Source organism: Clinocottus analis, unplaced genomic scaffold (assembly GCF_023055335.1).
Source record: "Clinocottus analis isolate CAN_PGR_092001 unplaced genomic scaffold, fCliAna1.0.p SCAF_5, whole genome shotgun sequence".
Lineage (NCBI taxonomy): Eukaryota > Metazoa > Chordata > Actinopteri > Perciformes > Cottidae > Clinocottus > Clinocottus analis.
This window is the reverse complement of record NW_027176207.1, coordinates 40311-60920: the sequence shown is the minus strand read 5'-3', so window position 1 is coordinate 60920 and position 20610 is coordinate 40311. Positions and strand designations below refer to the sequence as shown.

Genomic DNA, 20610 nt, shown 5'->3' with positions numbered 1-20610 from the left:
TTCTCCTCCAGCAACACGCTTCTCATCACCGTCAGAGGCCTCTCCAAGTCATCCATGGGAAAAGGGTTGAGGTTGCATGCTCACGTGTCCTCTCCGCACAGACTTATGGGTAGTGAAGCAGTCTGATTCTCCCACCACCATGACGTCATCGTCGGCCCTTCGCGAGCTCTCCTTGAGAGGGAACGTGATATTTTGTAAGGAGAGCGTTGTTGGAGGCTGGAGATTTATATTTTTACATTTTCGATTCTTATGATTGTTTCACAGCTCCTTGTGTCACATCATTGGAACACTTCATTTTCAATAATGAAGCATTAATGTCATGTCGTGATAAAGTTCTGATTCATTTAAAATGTCAGACTTCATATGATTTGATTTGATCTTGTTTCATTTGAACACAGTTCTTTACTTCCTCTCATAACATGAAGTGCATGTGCTGGAGTGGATTGAAGAGGCCGCTCATAGGTTTGCCTGAAGATGACGTCACGCGTCTCCTAATAGGCAATAGGCTGAGCTTCCAGAGGTGCGCTCATTACGTCCCTCTCAGACTGAGAGCTCATCAGAGGAACATGGGACACAGATGAAGGCTGCGCGCTCTGATTGCATGTCCCCGTTGTTGGCCGGGATGCATCGCACGGCGGTAGCTTCTTCCTGCTCTGTGCGAACCCGCGTCCTCTCTTCAGATGATCTGGATGGGCCTGCGATGATCTCCAGCCTATAAATGCTGTTTTTTCAACAGCCCACCTTTCATTTGGAGCTGACACATGTGGATTGTTTCCTCGTGGAACAGAAGAGCCGCGTTTCATCTCACGGATGCTGATGTGATTATTCCGAATAATTTGGATTCATTGGATTTCCGGGATCAACACGAGGTGACCGGGACGTGGAGCAAGAGAATCCATAGTGAATATTCCCCCCGCTGGGCTGGGAATAACTCCGGACAATGCTGCAGTGCTCCAGCTGTGAAAAGCCTATTCTCGATAGGTTCCTGCTCAAAGTTCTGGACAGACCGTGGCACATCCAATGCGTCCAGTGCTGCGAATGCAAATGCTCTCTGACAGAGAAGTGCTTCTCCCGAGAGGGGAGGCTGTACTGTAAGAATGACTTCTTTAGGTAAGGTCCACGTGTGTGCTTTATTCACAACAACAAATACGACTGCTGTCAAATGCTCTTCTTTGTTTTTGCCAAGTAAATAGAAACGCATACAGCAAAAACAACAACAATGTCAATGCTCAAAATAAAACAAATAACGATGTTATGTCTTAAACGACTGTGTTCTATCCGTACACACACTTCAGTATTGTATTTATTAGATATGTTATTATATATATTGATTGGATATAATTTTCTCTACAGGCCTTTGGGCTCTGTTCTACACATTTCACGCGATTATTTCACTCATAATGATGGGATTGTTACATTATTGTAATATTTGTTCCACGTTACTTAAGATTAGATTTTAGACATTATTTCTGAAATGCAATTGCAATGCATTACACAGCTGATGAGTGTTTCTCTGGAAGAAGGCCGTGCTGTGCCGCCTTCATTACACAAGTACTGGACACTTCTCCAGATATCTTTAATGTCTCCGTGACGCGGCTGAGCTCCCTGACTCTTCCTCTTCTCCAGGACGTTCGGGACCAAGTGTGACGGCTGCGCGCAGGGCATCTTACCCAGTGACCTGGTCCGCAGGGCCAAGAGCAAAGTCTTCCACCTCAACTGCTTCACGTGCGTGATGTGCAACAAGCAGCTGTCCACCGGAGAGGAGCTGTACATCCTGGACGAGTTTAAGTTCGTTTGTAAGGAGGATTACCAGACCCACAACGGCAAAGACACGATCCTCCTGGCAGGTGATCACGGAGCCTTTCACAACGCTGTCGTGGAAATATCTGTTCTACAGCATTATTATTAATAATAATAACCCTATTTTTAATATTGTTCTTCATCTTGTTATTATTCATTTCATTAGTATTACAAATAATAATAACCGTATTGTTAATATTGTTATTATAATTATAATTAATATGACTAATAACAGTATTATTCATATTGTTATTATTAATATCATTCATAGCATTATCAGCAGCAGATATTCAGGCCTCTCTCCAGTTGAAGTGTTGTCATATTGTCGTGAGCACCACGGTGTGATGGAGGCTAACATGGAGGGTCCGCTCTCGAGAAAAGCGCCGGGCTTTCCCGAGGCTTCTTGCGGGAGAGTGAGGCTTCAGGCCGGTGTGCTCACGCAGCGTGTCCCGTTCTCACGCAGTCACGACGTGCAGCGACCCGAGCCTCTCTCCGGACTCCCAGGACCCGCAGGACGACGGGAAGGACTCTGAAACGGGACCTTTATCCGACAAGGACAACAACAACGAGAACGACGAGCAGGCCGCCGTGGGGAAGCGGCGCGGGCCTCGGACCACCATCAAGGCCAAGCAGCTGGAGGTCCTGAAGGCGGCTTTCGCGGCTACGCCGAAACCCACCAGACACATCCGGGAGCAGCTGTCCCGCGAGACCGGCCTCACCATGAGGGTCATCCAGGTAAAAGCTCACGAGGAGCGAGTCAAAGAACGACAGGAAACGAGTTGACGGACATTGTCGGACACCTCAGTTCCATCGAACCCCAACCCGTCCACAGCCAGTAAAGTACAGTCAATATTAATATTAGAGCACATTATATATATATATATATATATATATATATATATATATATATATATATATATATATATATATATTACCCGGTGCTTCGAGAATACAGACAGCATTCTGTAGCCAATAATTAATATATTAATATATATATAAGTCTATAGTATATAGTCTATAGATTATATAAGCTTTACCATATATATTAAAGTCTATATTAAAGCATATATATATGCTTTAATAATTTCTAACCCTATATATATATGCTTTAATAATTTCTAACCCTATATATATATATATATATATATATATATATATATATATATATATATATATATATATATATATATATATATATATATATATATATATCAAAACGCCCTAAAAAGCTTTTATGGATATTCCCCCCAAAAAAGAAAAAGAGTAAAAGATTGATTGGGGACTTTTGGCGATTTTCAAATCGGGTTCCAAACCAATTTCATCCATAATCTTTACTCCCATTGCGCTCCTAAAAGCTTTAGAAGCTTCGTGTTCATGTGGACATTTGCTTGTGTCGCATTTGAAAACCCCTAAAATTATACTAATGTGATTTTATTTTTTACCTGCAGCCTATTTCAATTTTTATGGCAATCTTTAAAATATCTAAATTTAAAATGTCCCGCATCGAGAAACTGCAGCGCGTCCCCGTGACCACGAGGCCGCGCGAGGCGGGCCAGCTCCACGGGTCTTTTGGTGCTTTCCTGCTCGTGTCATCGCGCTGCTGCTCTAATCGTTCCTCGTGGTTTTGGTCGGTAGGTCTGGTTCCAGAACCGCAGGTCCAAAGAGAGGCGCATGAAGCAGCTGAGCTCTCTCGGCGGCCGTAGACACGTGTTCTTCCGCGGCCAGAGGAGGATGAGGGCGCTGGGAGAGAGGCTGGAGGCAGAGGAGCTGGGGCACTTCTCTTACTACGGAGGTGAGCTGTAAGGTTGATCGTTAATATGACAATTCCTTTGCAATTAAACATATTTTGATGGCATGCTTATTAATATCAATTCAATGTGCTTCTTAAGATTAATGTAGTCACTAATGCATCAATCTTCTATTGAGCTCTGTTGAATCTGTTGATTTCACTAATAACTCCAGAGTGAAATAGGAAAGAAAATAAATTTGTATTGTTCATACATATTTATTTAAATTGTAATTATGTGCACTAATCCCAATGTTGCTGCATGCAGACTATCCTGGTGAATACTATGGCTCAGGAGGGAACTATGAGTACTACCAAGGCCCACCGCCGCCCCATGCTCAGACTCCAGACTTGGGCTTTGTGCCCTCCTCTGTCCCTGCTGGCACCCCATTAGGGGTCATGGACCACCCCCATGCAGGGCACCACTGTTTCTCTGACACGGTCTCCCACCACCCCGCAGACTCACCCAGTCCAGAGCCCACCATGCCGGGCTCAATGCACAGCGTCTCCAGTGAGATGTGTGGCCCCAGCACCCCCTACACCATCGTGTCCCTCAGCGACAACGGATACACCAACCAGCTGTCACAGCCGTCCTCAGAGATGAGCGAAGGCACTGTGTGGTAAACTACAAGGCCCTGTGTGGTAAACTACATGGCCCTGTGTGGTAAACTACATGGCCCTGTGTGGTAAACTACGAGGCCCTGTGTAGTAAACTACATGGCCCTGTGTGGTAAACTACAGGCCCTGTGTGGTAAACTACGAGGCCCTGTGTAGTAAACTACATGGCCCTGTGTGGTAAACTACATGGCCCTGTGTGGTAAACTACGAGGCTCTGTGTGGTAAACTACAAGGCCCTGTGTGGTAAACTACGAGGCCCTGTGTGGTAAACTACGAGGCCCTGTGTGGTAAACTACGAGGCCCTGTGTGGTAAACTACATGGCCCTGTGTGGTAAACTACAGGCCCTGTGTGGTAAACTACGAGGCCCTGTGTGGTAAACTACGAGGCCCTGTGTAGTAAACTACATGGCCCTGTGTGGTAAACTACGAGGCCCTGTGTGGTAAACTACGAGACTCTGTGTGGTAAACTACGAAACCCTGTGCGGTAAACTACGAAGCCCTGTGCGGTAAACTATTGGCCCTGTGTGGTAAACTACGAGGCCCTGTGTGGTAAACTACAGGCTCTGTGTGGTAAACTACAGGCCCTGTGTGGTAAACTACAGGCTTTGTGTGGTAAACTACAAGGCCCTGTGTGGTAAACTACAGGCTCTGTGTGGTAAACTACATAGCCCTGTGTGGTAAACTACAGGCTCTGTGTGGCAAACTACAGGCCCTGTGTGGTAAACTACGAGGCTCTGTGTGGTAAACTACGAGGCTCTGTGTGGTAAACTACAGGCCCTGTGTGGTAAACTACAGGCCCTGTGTGGTAAACTGCAGGCCCTGTGTGGTAAACTACGAGGCTCTGTGTGGTAAACTGCAGGCCCTGTGTGGTAAACTACAGGCTCTGTGTGGTAAACTACGAGGCACTGTGTGGTAAACTACGAGGCCCTGTGTGGTAAACTACAGGCTTTGTGTGGTAAACTACAGGCCCTGTGTGGTAAACTACGAGGCTCTGTGTGGTAAACTACAGGCTCTGTGTGGTAAACTACAGGCTCTGTGTGGTAAACTACGAGGCCCTGTGTGGTAAACTACAGGCCCTGTGTGGTAAACTACAGGCTCTGTGTGGTAAACTACAGGCCCTGTGTGGTAAACTACGAGGCCCTGTGTGGTAAACTACAGGCTCTGTGTGGTAAACTACAGGCCCTGTGTGGTAAACTACGAGGCTCTGTGTGGTAAACTACGAGGCCCTGTGTGGTAAACTACGAGGCCCTGTGTGGTAAACTACAGGCTTTGTGTGGTAAACTACAGGCCCTGTGTGGTAAACTACGAGGCCCTGTGTGGTAAACTACGAGGCCCTGTGTGGTAAACTACAGGCTTTGTGTGGTAAACTACAGGCCCTGTGTGGTAAACTACAAGGCCCTGTGTGGTAAACTACAGGCTTTGTGTGGTGAACTACAAGGCCCTGTGTGGTAAACTACAAGGCCCTGTGTGGTAAACTACAAGGCCCTGTGTGGTAAACCACAGGCCCTGTGTGGTAAACTACAAGGCCCTGTGTGGTAAACTACAGGCCCTGTGTGGTAAACTACAGGCCCTGTGTGGTAAACTACGAGGCCCTGTGTGGCAAACTACAGGCTTTGTGTGGTAAACTACAGGCCCTGTGTGGTAAACTACGAGGCCCTGTGTGGTAAACTACAGGCTTTGTGTGGTGAACTACAAGGCCCTGTGTGGTAAACTACAAGGCCCTGTGTGGTAAACTACAAGGCCCTGTGTGGTAAACTACAGGCCCTGTGTGGTAAACTACAAGGCCCTGTGTGGTAAACTACAGGCCCTGTGTGGTAAACTACAGGCCCTGTGTGGTAAACTACAGGCCCTGTGTGGTAAACCACCCATCTGAACAAGGCACACTTGCATTTTGAAGGCAAATCCGCTTCAAATATTTTTTTCTAATTCTTTATTTAATAACACGTATTTATTATTTATTTATTTATCTGCTTGCATTTTTGTTAAGCTCTATTTAACTATTTATAAATCTCTATATTTGTATGTTGGTATAATTGTTTATTGACTAGCCAATCAATAGATTGTTTAATGTGAAGTTGAGTCATTAATACATTCACAGAACTGGGCCTCATTGATCAAGCAATAAACAAACATATTTTTATGCTGCAGAATCTTCTGTTTTTTTTGTTGGTTTTATCCACATATTTGACGCAATTGTCCATGAAATGTTATTGTGTAGATGCATGACAGCATTTCTTTTTCATGACCTTTCAGTGTTTACACATACGGACAAACAGCGTCTCCATCCATGAGCTCATGTGTAATATAATAGTGTATTATTTAATAACAGACTATGATTGTGATGTTCAATACATTTGACCAAATACCTCTCTCAGGACTGTGGAAACATTGTTTTGTTCTATTTATTTATTAGTCATTTCTCTTTTCAATTATTTCATTGCCAACACATATTTGCCTTCAAATGAATATCTTTATTAATCTGAACATTTTATATGTCACAAAAATGATTTGTCCTCCACTGTTTTATCCAGAATGATGGACAAGTGTAGAGCAGTCAACTGTTTACTTACAGCTCCATAAAGGGGTTTGGAAATCAGCATTGTACAAAACTGTTAAATGCAAACCAACCAAACTTTTATAGCCGTTTCCCTCGCTGGTTTGTACTATATGTCCTCGTTCAAAAGAAATAAAAAACCCGGAGAATATGAATAAACCGTTGCCGAATGCACGGCAAAATCCTGCACCTTTTTAGTTGAGACGCAACGTTTTTTAAGAGTTCACTTCTTATAATTATCCGAGCATGTTTGTCATAAAAACATTTCATTTGCAGCCCAGAATCAAACTGTTTTTGTCTTAATGGATCAAAATGTCATCTCACTCACATTGATGGTCTCACACACTGCCAGCAGCAGCAATGTTGTTTTTATGAGACATACTTGATTGTTCCAATTAAGTTCATGAGACCGATGTTTACGACCATTCACTGTACAATAAAACACATATTGATCGTTTTTATTTGTTCATCGTAGTTGTTCCTTCAAGTTTGGGGGATTCTTGACTTTGCAAATGTGCACAGGGCTTTGTTGAGATTATAGGGGATCAATTAAGGAAGCAACTTCATGTCCAAACAATGTTGGTGCTTTCATTATTATCCTCCGAGTGTTAGGAGGAAAGCAGCGGCAGTACTTAGTTCTTGAAAGAAATGTGCATATAAACATATACGTATTCAATGTATTGAGTACATTTTTCTTCTTCTATGGACCTTTAACAATATGCATAGTTTTGCATAGTTGTTTAATTGCTGTAACATTTAGTATTTTCCTGTGTCACAGATTGAATAGTTACTCAACACTTTTATAACGCAAACTTTGTGACAAGGAGATCATGGATGTTTTAAATTAATTTCATGGAGAGTTCCTCTTAAAAAGAGAAAAGCGCGGTCATGCTGCAGCACAGCCAACAAACAGCTGCTCGTGGTGTTAATCCAGACACACATCTAGCCAGCAATCAATGAACTTTCAGATCCAGGAGCAATTGGTCAGCATTCTTTTTCAGATCACTTTGCAGATGTTAGTGAGCTGTCGGGTTTATAGAGCGGCTGACGTCTGCTCAGTCAGGGAAGAACACGCAACACCACAGAGGTTTAAAGAATATTTTTCTGTGCCTGTTTTCTTCTTGATATCCAAAGAGTTTACAGCAAGTATCACTCCATTATAAGAGACCTTCCAGAGACAAACTGTTCAATTGTAAAGTTATGCATATAACACCTCAGTGAGTTTACATTATTAAAATGGCCTTTTTAATATATCTGTCAATTTTCCATGAGCTCGTACGAAGTCATTTCTGTTGGTCGTGAGGAAGAGGCCGATGACCGACTGGATATGTTGGAGTCAGGAAAAGGTGAGAGCAGCACAAAGGAGGACGGGCCGAACGCTGGACATTGGTTTGGGCGGTTTGGGGGAGGGGCAGGAGAGCCTCAAACAGGGACTACTGGACAACATGGATGGGGATTCATTATTAATCAAATGTATTTCTATTGTTATGTTTCCGGATGGGCTTGATACTTCATCAGTTGGTCACAAGATCTAAACTTGATTGAAGAATGTCGAGCATGATGTCGGACGAGCAAGCTGATACCTATCAATGCATCCGACATACAGTTACACACCGTGAATGAACATCAGACACACAAGAGGTGAAATTACAGGATCATTCCAGCAACAATTCCTATTTTTGTTATAGCAAATCCCATGAAAAGGCCAAAACTAAAAAGTTAGTCCATCTCATACTTTCCATCTCGCTGAACTGCACATTGTCGACTTTGGTGCTTTAGTATTCAGAAAACAGTACTTAACTCAATCTTTTGAGCCCAATGGCTGCCCAAAACCTGCTGCAACCGTTATCAGACAAGGAAATCATAAAAAGAAAAGGTCAAGTGACGTTTCCTACAAGATCTCCAGAACCACAACGTTGATTAACTTCATTGAAATTACTAAAATACAGTACAGACTTGTGGGAAGAGATCTATCCGAACAGAAAAAATAAAAAGATACCGTTAAGTTTATGTAATTACATAAAACCTGTAACCTCAAAAACCTTGCCGTCATTTTTTTGAGCAAAAGTTACTTTTCACCTTTCTGTTAATAACTACACTTTAGAAAGTCAGATATTCTCCGAGCCTTTACGAATCTAACAAGGTACAGTAGAAGCTTAGTCAATGTGTATTAGTACCTGAAAGTCCAAGTTAAGCCACGCTGTTTTGTTTTCAAATGCCTCAAAGTCCTTTAGGTCCTTCTCTTTCCACTGAGGGTTTTCAACTCTGCAGGTTGTTCAGGTCTTTCACCGTGGAGTTGAAAACACTCGGAGCGGCTCGAAAACGCATTGTCGTGAAATCTGTTTTAGATCATGCTAGGTGTTTGTGCTAATGTTTCAAATTAAGTGAAAACTTTTTTTTATATTTTTAAAAATCTTTTCACAAAAAAATTCAGAAAAAAATGATATAAAATAACGCAAGTACTAGAACTCATTTGGGGTTCATATCACTACTCGAACACAGACCTGCTAAATTCTAGAAGCTCGTGCCCCCTGCGCGCACTTTGGGGCTCAAATGGGCAGTTCAGCAGAAGAAATGCCATTGAGATCTCTGCCAGGTGTGTCTGCAACGACTACTGATGTGTGTGTGTGGTTGAATGAATTCAACACAATTATCTCTCTCACCATCTCTCTCGACACTGAAGGCGATGGAAGTTTTCCATAAGGCCTTTTACTGTACAACATATACACCATTCAAACTCACAAACAAGCATCTTGGCCAAACACACCGTTCAAACTAATAAAAGTGAGCCACAGAGGCCCGAGAGAGGTGCAGGAGTGTGTGAACGGACCCTCCATAGCTGAGCTGTTAGCTTAGCCAAACACAGCGCTAACTGTTACCCCTCCACTGGCTGCAGAGGAGCAGATGGCAGTGGCGAGCTGTCAGGGCCTGCTAAGCCTTCACTGCAAGCCTCAACAGAATCACAAAAGTTATAGCTATTGTATTATTTAAAAACCTAATTTAAACATATACATATATATATATATATATATATATATATATATGTTTTAATTATTTTAAATGAATAAATTATATATATATATATATATACATATATATATATATATATATATATATATATATATATATAATTAAAAGTTACAGCTTTTTTATAATTCACAAATACACTACATGTATTATAATTATTTTTTGTTATTAGCTTATTTTCTCATTGCACAGCTCCTGTCTTCCTCTGCCTGCAGCCTTTACAGCCTTGAGCCTGCAAAGCAGTTTGAGAAAGCTTCTGCAGATTAAACTACACAGGAAGTGGATGTTGTGATTGATTGTCATGGACTTCAACCAATCAGATCTTTAGTTTGACAAGCTGGGCGTGTTCTTTTACGTACCAAGCCTGCAATATGGCGTGGACATAGCTATGAACTCAGAACAAACTAAGAAGTTGTTCGAACATATTTAGAGAAGCAATTCATTTTTTATGGTTTAGCTTGGTGTATTTTTTCATACTCTATGAAGGAAGGAGTAGACTTGGTGGTGGATTTACTGGCAACGCCTTTCTCATGGAGGACCTTTCAGGAAAGGCTAGAAGCTTCTAGCTTCAAGCTAGAACCAAACTACAGTTACGCGGCGCCTCTCGTCTATGAGTCGGTCTGTGACAGTAACTCCCAGGACACTGTTTTCCTCCCGGTCCGCCGTGATGTGGACTATACGGCACTCACTGAAGGTCTAAAACCCACAGCCCTCCATGCACTCTGCGTTCCACTATGGCGGGCCCTAACTAAACGGGCAAAAAAATGTGTTTTGAGAAAGTGTGAGAAGCTGCAACCACGAGAGCTCCCTGAGCACGCAGCTATAACTGCCCCAGCGTCTCCTGCAGTGTTGCTGCAGCGCGATGCCAGAGTATCACGGACAGACACAGAGGTGCACAGTCACTCGCCATGAGCCATCAGGCGGAGAAAACTACGCCTGTGTTCATGTTGATGAAGGAATATGTCACCCAGCATTGCTCTTTGATGTGTTTTAACAATGGAGCTTTGGGGCACAAAGGAATAAGGATACGTCCGGCCTTACACAGTCAATAAGTGCATGTTGTTTTGGTCTTTTCATGGGATTTGCTGACAGTAAGAAAGATATCATCAGATTCGCCTTTCTTTTTTTTTTTTTTTACTGATTTAGAACCTGAACTCTCCTGGAAATAACATCATTCTCTCTTCTGCTGCTGAAAGACTTTCTGGGGCCGGCTGCTCATGGTTTAAAAAAACAACATTTCCTTCAACAGCTGGTGGTTGATCCTCCAACCAGTCCCATCACCGGTTCCACATGGCTTCTTTTCACAGTGCATTCGGCGTCACATTGTTCTCGAGAGCTGATTGGAACGGATTGAACTCTGAACGCACTGGGAGCTGTACTTGTTTTGATGTGAGGCACAGTAATTCTTGAATTGTGTGTCAGATTTGATGCTGATCCAACTGTAGCTGTGGGAATCAGTGGAAATGAGTATCATACATACAGGATCCAGTCTCAAGTGAAAGTGAGAGTTTCCCGTGGCAGAGAGGTTGCATTGTGTTGCAGTCTTTCTTTTAAAGAAGAGAGGTTGAGCAATGCAGTACAATGTGGACTTTAACATACTACATAGCCTCTATTTAGCCTTTTGAGTAATCTATTTCCCATATCACAGTTTAGTGCGACTACATTTCTTATAAGATAACCTTATGGGTTATTACTGTCTTGTGCACCTCATAACGTTAAGAGTAAAATAAGTAAATAAGTAAATATAGCAACACTTTAAGGAATTGGAGCGGGTATTGTATATCAACCAATGATATCAAATCCCTTATTCAGATCATGTTGATGGACACCAAAGACCACAAGCATAGCTCCACAAAAAGAATTTGAAATGAAATATTCATAAAAGAAAATACAATATATCAATATGTATTCAAGGTTTTGAATAGGGTCATGAGCTGTTAATTAAGGCCAGCCACTTCCAAATGTTTGGAGGGAATGCTATGTTGCTCATCAAGCTAATCTCTGTTTATCTGAGCAAAACGTCACGGTTAAGAGAGAGATTTGCATGTCAAACATGAGGCCAGCGAATCAATTCAAGTCTAGTGATTATGGCGACTGTTGGACAAACCACGCACAATAACGATCATCTGTCCTCTGAGATGTGACGTATAGAGAACATACTGTTTATGTCACTGCAGAACAGTCAACTGTGTCCATCTTTTGTGTTATACATATATATGTATATATATATATATATATATATATATATATATATATATATATATATATATATATATATATATATATATATACGTATCACACACCCACATTACAGTGTTCCCGTCAAACAGGGGACTGTTTACCCAGAAGTGAAAAGACTAAATTCAACCTAATCACCACCACTTGAGCACTTTGACTGCACTGGACTTGGCTGATAGCTACGAGCAGTTAGTCCCTTTATTTGTTTTCATAAAACATGACCTGATCTTCCAGGATGTTTGCAGGTTTTAGATGATGTTTTAATAAATTGATTTTGGAAAAATGAGCATAATGCATGAAAGGTCTTCATATAAAGACTTTTTATAAGCGTTTTGTCACTCCTCATCATGATGTAGTGTGGGAAAATGTCAACTATCTTCCAGAGGAGAGTCCATTAGGGCGCAACACTAATGGACCTGAAGAAGAATGTTGCCTCATGAGCTTAAACGCCTGTACACTGAAAGGGACAAAGTCAATCTTTAATGCAAGTAAAAGCCATTAAACATGACTGAACAGAGATTCTGATTGGATAATATTTTATTGTAATTTGACATAGAAATCCTTTTCACTTTCTAATCTAAATCTTATTTGAGCTCAGATTTGGCCTTTTCCTCGTTGCTGTTTCCTTTGAGTCAATCGCAAAATGTGGCCCCGTTTGCTAATTTGACTCTTTCTTCACATTTTGCTGGAGGCTTGCTAGTCCACTTTCTGCATGAAAATCATTCACACATACAATTTTATAATCAATGCCCACAGTAATAGGATTCCTCTGGCCATGGGCAATTAATACAGTTTTTCCCTTTTTTTCCTCCCCGCGCTGATCTCCCAGCTACGAGACACTGGCTTCTCCTCATTTACATATTTATTGCATTGGACTCAAATCTGGCGAGTGATTGATGTGGAGCCTGCCTCCTGAATTTTTAGCGGCCCATTATTATGAAAGAGAGGGAGGGGGCTGCAGCGCGTCAGTGTACTTTTGATTAAAGTTGAAGAGGACAGAATCATGAGTGTTCCCCACCTACTTTCTTTTCCTGCAGTGCTTAATCTGAAGGCCAAGTGCTGAGCAGATTTCAGCACGTTAGAGCTATTGACAAGTCATCCTCTCACAAAGCAAGGCAGATTTGCTTGTTAAGATTTTAATCAGCGTTTCACTTGCTGTTCATATTTAGAGAGGGCGATGACAATAAAATTACAATTTGGACATGTTCTCAATTTTTCTATGATCTGCCTGTGCAAAGCTTGGTATTATTAATATCAACAATAAAACAGTTGATCATTTCAAAGTCATGATTTGTAAATTGGCAAACCGCTTCTAATTCGAGTTATTATCAGATGTTGTTAGACATGTAAGATATGTGAGACGGCCAGTCCGTGAATATCGACTCGTCGTGTTGCTGCAAAAGCCAAAATGACAACATAAAATGAAGGTCTGAAATATCAGATGGGGCACGAGTCCCTCGTTGGTTTTGCACACATGCTCCTCTGAATTCCTTGACATCCCTTTGTGTGCTGTGATTGTGGTTCGTAGGGACGCCGAGACAAAGACACATAGAAGATTGCCGCTTCTCTCATTTGCAATCAAGCGCGTGACGTTCAAGTGTGGAAAGGGTCTGCGCTGCAAAACGTATGTGTGCATGCGTGTGTGTAATGGGGTTGACGAGCAGGGTGGCAGCAGTTGTGGAGAAGGGGGTGGCGGAGGAGAGGGAGGGGGTGGGGGGGTCATGAGCTAGTGTTTTGCCAGGTCCACACTCCTCTGCTTTGCACTCCCTCTCCTCTGGGCCACCAGGGGAAACGCATGTTGATTCAGTGTTTGATCAAGTGCTGCAGGTGTCCTCTCCAGTGCCAAAAGTCTGCTTTAAGTTTGTACAGCATTAAGTGAAGAGTTACATTAAAAGAGCATTCAACTGAAACGTATAGGCTTTTTTTCAATTAGATTACAGAGAAGCAGCAGCTTCTGCAGCAGCATGACTGCTGTCGTCTCTTAACTTCTCCACCAGCGCCGCTCTGGAGTCACAGCTTCTCCAGATCTTGAGAAACGTCTTCATCAGTCTGATCTAAATGTTTCAAACCGACGCTGTCAGATGGAACTACTGTATGTGATTTCCCTGGTTGGCTGCCTTTGTCCTTCTGAGCCAGAGGACGCTGGTCACAAATAAACCCTTCCACGGCCCTATGAGAAGCAGCAACATGTCCACAGGGAGTTGGCTCTCCACGCTCCGCTGATGTGCCTGTAATGCATTTTAATGTGGCGCACCTCTCAAACGGCATCGCTGCTGGGCTGATGTTTGCATTCAGCTCAACTATTTTAGTCAGCATCTCTGTGCATACCATAACTTCTTATGGGTGTGCTGGATTATGAATCCCAGGGTTGGCTTGTCTTGGACAAGACCAGCCCTGCGCAGCTGGTTGAGGCAGAGATGCTAGGTAAAGGTTAGCCGTTGACCTCGAGTAGTTAGTGTCAGGATCCAAGATGGCTGTGGCTAAAATGCTGAATTTGAGGCTCTCCATCTTTGTTAGCTTGCATGCTGTCATTTTGTTAGTTAGACCCAACTACAGCAGAGGCTGATGGGAATGTCCATTGTTTTTGCCATTCCCTTGGGCCATGGCGCTTTTACGGAGATGCAGTGACTTCTCGCCGGCCTTGCCCACTCCTCCTGCATCATGCCAGGAGGGCCTGTCGCTGCTCCTCTCATTTCCATCCCAGCGAATGACCCACAGTAATAACTGTGATATATGGCCATATACGTAGCACCTTGCTTGCTGACCTTTCCCACAATCCCATACTGAGCAACCTTCACCACACCACACAACACAACACCCCCCTCCCTTTCCTTTTCCCTCAACCCCCCCCCCCCTCATCCCTGCATCTCGTCGCTAGCTCGATTTACGCGGCTCGCCACACTCCAGTGGCTCCATGAATGTTAATGTGGGGGCGGGGTGGGGTGGGGTGGGGGGGTGGGAGGGCTGAATGGCACAGGGAGCTGCTTCACCTGGTCTGCTATGCACAGCTAAGGAGCTTTTTGCCTTTTATTGTTCATATTGGTGGAGTTATGTTTGTTCCTATGTTGCAGTAATAACATATTACTATTACTTATTAGGACAAAAAGCAACTACAGCACAACATGGATTTCTTCCTGTGGGTGAAAAGCAGACATTTGAGGGGAGTTTTGCTGGTGGATGTGTTTATTATTAAAATGAAAACAGTATTTTGAAAGAAGACAGGTGTGTTGGGGCTCAGCCTCTGGTGCTGATGCCTCTCCCACTGCAGCAGTGTCTGCTTGTGAGTCCTCCTCTCTGTTGTCGCGGTGCTCAGCTAGTCAGGCCAATGTTTACCAAGCTCTGACAGAATGAGAATGTATGCATTATGGGGTGATGATCACAGGGTGTTGTAATCTTTGACCCCTGTGGCACGTTCCAAACGCAGATTGAAGATTAAGCCTCTGGTGCAGCTGGCTGACAAGCCGCCTCGCTCCCCTCCAGAGATTCACGACTGCACGCTGGCCTCTGCATTCAAGATACAATACGTCATTCATTTTCATTCTTGATCTGCAGATGGAAATTGCTTTTCAGGAAATTCGGTTTGCCCTTCATCACTTAGGTCTTTCAAAACATTATAAATCATGAAAGCCTTGAAATGCATAAGGGAATCTGAAGCCCCACCATCATAAAACGGTATGCAAACAAAGCCAGCATTGTGACAACAGCGTTTTACTTCCCATTAGAGAACCTTGGACCAAACACTGCAACGACTGCGGGTCTGTTGGCTCAAACTAGACTGCAGCATGTTCTGGGTACTAAGTTTAATGGAAATGGATATCTCTTTCTTAACGCTATGAAACGTGAGTTGCTTGTAGGCTTTATGTATGTGGATTTACACGTACACTTCTATAAATAAATCATCTATATTAAACAATTAGAACTTTTGATTGTAATGGGATTGTAATGAGTTTGATTACAAACTTAAATGCCTGTAAATCTGTGAAGATATACTTCAGTACAATAACTGGGTTTTGAAATTAGAACACTTTAGGTATACTAAAATACAGCTTAGGTTGTTGTAAAATACCTTCTTCTTTTTTTAAACTAAATATTCACTTAAAATGTTGTGCTTGAAGTAAAACTTTACAAGCTTTATTACATATTGAAAATTCATTTTGGCAATGTATTTCAAAATATTCTATATACATATATACCACTCAAGTTATGTTAATATACCTTGTTGTAGTCTACTAATACAGACATAAGCATATTTAAGACATTTTAAACAATATAAAGACTACTTCAACAAGGTTACAAGAAATATAGAAATGTACTGGTGCAACGTGTGAGGTTGCCCCGATGTGACAGGCGCATTACGACCCACAGGTCCTCTGTTTCTTTCCAGGACTGAAAAATCCACCAACAACTCAGAAGTCCCATTATCAACGTGTCTTCGTGTGGCTGGCCTGCTTTCCAATGTGGTAGAAATGTAAAAAAGGCAGGCGGGCGGAGATGAGCTCTCCAGAATCCTCAGCCAAGAGAACAGCTGGGGCCTGGCACTCCCTCTGAGTCGCTCTCCTCTTTGTCACGGGCAAAAGACTCTTGTTTTCAGGCAGTAATCAGACAGCCCTGGGGCTCTGTAAAGACCCTGTTCTCTTTTCATCTCAACTGTTGCATACGCCCGGCTAATTGGAATCCTGCAACTGGGTCACAGGCATTGTCTCTCAAGTGCTGTCAAGTCATTGAGACGGGTGAATGTGGAATTATGGTTGCTTCAGATGCATGATTGAGTCTCTGCGCTATCTCCATGCCTCCGTCCCAATCTCACCGCAGACACTGATTCTCTTTTCCTCTCCCCCTCCATTAATATTTCTTGCTGCTCCATTTTGGTCACAGTTTTGCCTAAAACCAGCCGTCACAGGCTTGGAAAGCAGAAAGTAATAATACACACACTATATATCTATTTATATATACATACATACATATACACACACACACACACACACACACACACACACACACACACACACACACACACACATATACTACATGTATCAGCTTTGTTGTAGTAAAAGAAGGTATTTCATTAAACCAATAGAAAGCAAATGAAGCCTTTCAAGTCTGTTGATGAAAATGAATGTATTTATTTGATGATCATTGCAATGCACATTGTAATAAACATTGTAATGCACATTGTAATGCACATTGCAATGCACATTGTAATGCACATTGCAATGCACATTGTAATGCACATTGCAATGCACATTGTAATGCACATTGTAATGCACATTGTAATGCACATTGTAATAAACATTGTAATGCACATTGTAATAAACATTGTAATGCACATTGCAATGCACATTGTAATAAACATTGTAATAAACATTGTAATGCACATTGTAATAAACATTGTAATGCACATTGCAATGCACATTGCAATGCACATTGTAATGCACATTGTAATAAACATTGTAATGCACATTGTAATAAACATTGTAATGCACATTGTAATGCACATTGTAATGCACATTGCAATGCACATTGTAATAAACATTGTAATAAACATTGTAATGCACATTGTAATAAACATTGTAATGCACATTGCAATGCACATTGCAATGCACATTGTAATGCACATTGTAATAAACATTGTAATGCACATTGTAATGCACATTGTAATAAACGTTGTAATGCACATTGTAATGCACATTGCAACGTGCATTACAATGCACGTTGCAATGCACGTTGTACACAGAGAAAGGACTTCTTTAAGCCGTGTTCTGACAGTTTCACCAAACACAGCGGTGGAGGGAACCGGGTGCTGCAGTTGGTCTGTGATTAGGAGAATTAGCCGGCCTCGCATGGCACCACAAATGAGCAAAACCCTCGGGGAGACCAGAGAGACCAAGCAAGGCACATTTCCAATTATACCACCAAATGACTCATTTTCTTATTGGGCCTGCTATAATTGTGGTGGGTATTGGGTGCATGCAACTCAATTTGTCTTACATATTTGTTGGTAGGATGGTAAAAGAATCGTCAGAGCCAAGGGAACGAGACAAAATAAAAAAAGGATGAAATAGATCCCTCAATGTTTGTTTGATCTGCTTCATCCTCCTTAATACTGTTGAAGTTGAAAAAGGCAGGGAGGAAATGCCACTTTAATCATCTGTGGATTGAGGAATGGGAAGACTATCATTTTCAAATAATCAGAAAATGTCTCTCCAGAGTAATAGACTTTGTTCTGACTGCTGAAATTAATGAGGCTTCCAGTGATGTGATTATCTGTCCTGAGGATCATCAATATACCCAAATAATTGACAAATTAAATTAATGCAAATTCCTAAAAACTTGAGTTTTGTTAAAACGGCCTTACTTAAAAAAATGAATAAAATGAAATAGTCTCTTCAAACTGAGTTGGGTAAGTTTTATTAAATTTGCAGACACCGTTAGAGCTCATCAACCAACCAGATACTTATAAAGCAACTGGAAGGCACAGAGCCGACGCTTCACATTGCAGACGCTCATCTGGAGGACAGAAGTCAGCATCATGTCCTCCATGACTATCATCACAGTCGACTGGTAACTCAGGAGAGAAGTATGCCATTCAAACATGGTCTTCCAAAAAGGTATGTTAAAATTAAACATGTCATATCCATAAAGATACAAACTTTAAATAGAACAGTTAGTGTGGATTACAGTGAGTTAAACACCATATTTTATGTAACATGTAAATCCAGGAGCCTTTGTTCCGTCACAGACGTGTAAGGGTTGAGCATCCAATAAGCACACATTCAAAAATGATTCTTTAGTTAAAAAAACAACAACGAAAAGTTTTAGGTTGCCAAAATATATATATATATATATATATAACCCCAAAGGTGAACAGACTATTTTCTAAAGAAGAACGCTATTTATCCAACAATTATTATTATTGTTATTATTATTAATGCTCATTTGAGCGATTATCACCTCCATATCTTTTACTTTTTGTAACACTTTGTGCGTGTACCTGTGTGTGTGTCTGTGTGTGTGTGACACACCAGTTAAAACTGCATCTTGGATTGTGGGTGCATTGTGTGCGGGGCAGCGAGCAGTAAAGTGCGTGTGGAGCAGCGTGTGCGAACAGAAGGGGCAGCTGTGGTTTTGTTGTGCGGCTCGCTGCAGGGTAACCGAGGAGCGGTCGGGGTCTAAAGGGACCTCGTCCCGGCTCCCTGCTGGGCGCTCCTGTCCAACTCTGTTGTCGTGTTCCCGTCTTTGTTCGGGGACTAAGTGCTCCCTACTTAGGAGTGGAAAACCCCTTTCGCGCCGACGCCCCCAGCAGTGTGTTGTCATTGTCGACTTGGTCATCAAAACACTTGCGAATCTTAACAAGCATATGTCACAAACCATGGTGCATTTTTTATATGACAAAACATTCTAAATTCATTGTTGTTTCATGGAAGCATCCGCATCCACTTGGGCCAACTCTGTAAACCCGAAAAATATTATTACAAATTAGTCAATAGATATTTCTTGCCCCATTTTTCCACAACTGCATTTGAATGCAAATTACACGACTCATCTGGCGCACATAAGACATTTTACAAAAGGTTATAATTGATGTCAGGTCATCTGAACTCTGCTCAGTGAGAATCATCGCCAACGCGTCCGTCACGTCGGCTCCTCCAGCCGGCTCCGTTTGGCCAGAGCTGAGCTTCGGCCGGGCGGGGCAGAGGCGATGGCACTAGGAGGAGGCCGACGTCTCCATCGTGGACAGAATGCGCACCACCTCGGCTCTCTGTGTGGGCGATATGTGCTGCGTCATGTGCACGATGGAATCCATGGCAACCTCTGGATTGGCTTGAACGAGGCTGGAAAAAAGAAGGAGGGGGAAACCAAAGAAGACATCATGATGCAGCGAAGCGGGGACTCGGGCTGCGGGGCGAGGACCTCGGCCACGCTTCACCGCATTGAACCCGCGCGGTTTTAATCCTCACCTGCGTATCTGCTTGAGGATGTGATCTCGCCGGATGTACTTGATGTTCTCGTCGACGACGGACCTGGCGCCCTCTTCATCCGCTATTTGCTTCTCCAGCCACGCCACCACCTCCGTGTTGTCGTCCCACAGATAGGCCTGGAGAACGCAGGAGGCGGGCGGTACAGGAGAGAAGAGCGATTATTGCTCGCAAGATTCAAAAGGAAGCAGATTTGGTCTCTCACACAATTGTGAATTAGAAGGAAACAATTGAAACTGAAGTATAAAACATGGAAAATAGGATGAATCTGCAAATAAATATCAACAACAACAAAAGGAGATGGACAGGCGCGACGTGGGGGTCCGATGTCGTGTTGACTGGACCCGATAGGAAGAATTAGTATTCATGAGTTCGGCATCTCTGATCCCAAACAAAGCCAGGCTGGAGGGCTTAGCAACGATTTGGGGGCTGAGGGGTTTAATGGGCTCTTGCCTTTTTTATGAACAGTCCTGCTTGAGGTCCGCAAGAACATTTAATGCCCTTATTAATCATTTTTAATCTGTTTGCTTTTAATTAAGAAACAGCGTGTTGCTCTCCTATCTGCTCGTGCCAGGGCCGTGATTAATTGTGGCTTAAGACAGCCAGTCCTG

General features: G+C 42.7%; 2 protein-coding genes across 7 annotated transcripts in view; one reads left to right on the top strand and one right to left on the bottom strand.

The window, feature by feature from the left end:
- Positions 1-667: 667 nt before the first annotated feature.
- LOC137802883 (LIM/homeobox protein Lhx1-like) lies at positions 668-4210 on the top strand. Its single transcript, XM_068601051.1, has 5 exons — positions 668-1110; positions 1627-1847; positions 2264-2535; positions 3436-3592; positions 3855-4210. The coding sequence occupies exons 1-5, from the start codon at positions 941-943 to the stop codon at positions 4208-4210; spliced, it is 1176 nt and encodes a 391-aa protein (XP_068457152.1). The 5' UTR covers positions 668-940.
- A 14198-nt stretch (positions 4211-18408) lies between these two features.
- acaca (acetyl-CoA carboxylase alpha) overlaps positions 18409-20610 on the bottom strand; it is a 30180-nt gene continuing 27978 nt past the window's right edge. For all 6 annotated transcript variants that reach the window (XM_068600808.1, XM_068600809.1, XM_068600810.1 and 3 more), the window contains 2 exons: positions 19982-20118; positions 18409-19855 (listed from right to left, as the gene is read on the bottom strand). In XM_068600808.1, coding sequence (XP_068456909.1) covers positions 19729-19855; positions 19982-20118 — 264 coding nt within the window. In that variant the 3' untranslated portion in view covers positions 18409-19728. The remainder of the gene's footprint in view (positions 19856-19981; positions 20119-20610) is intronic.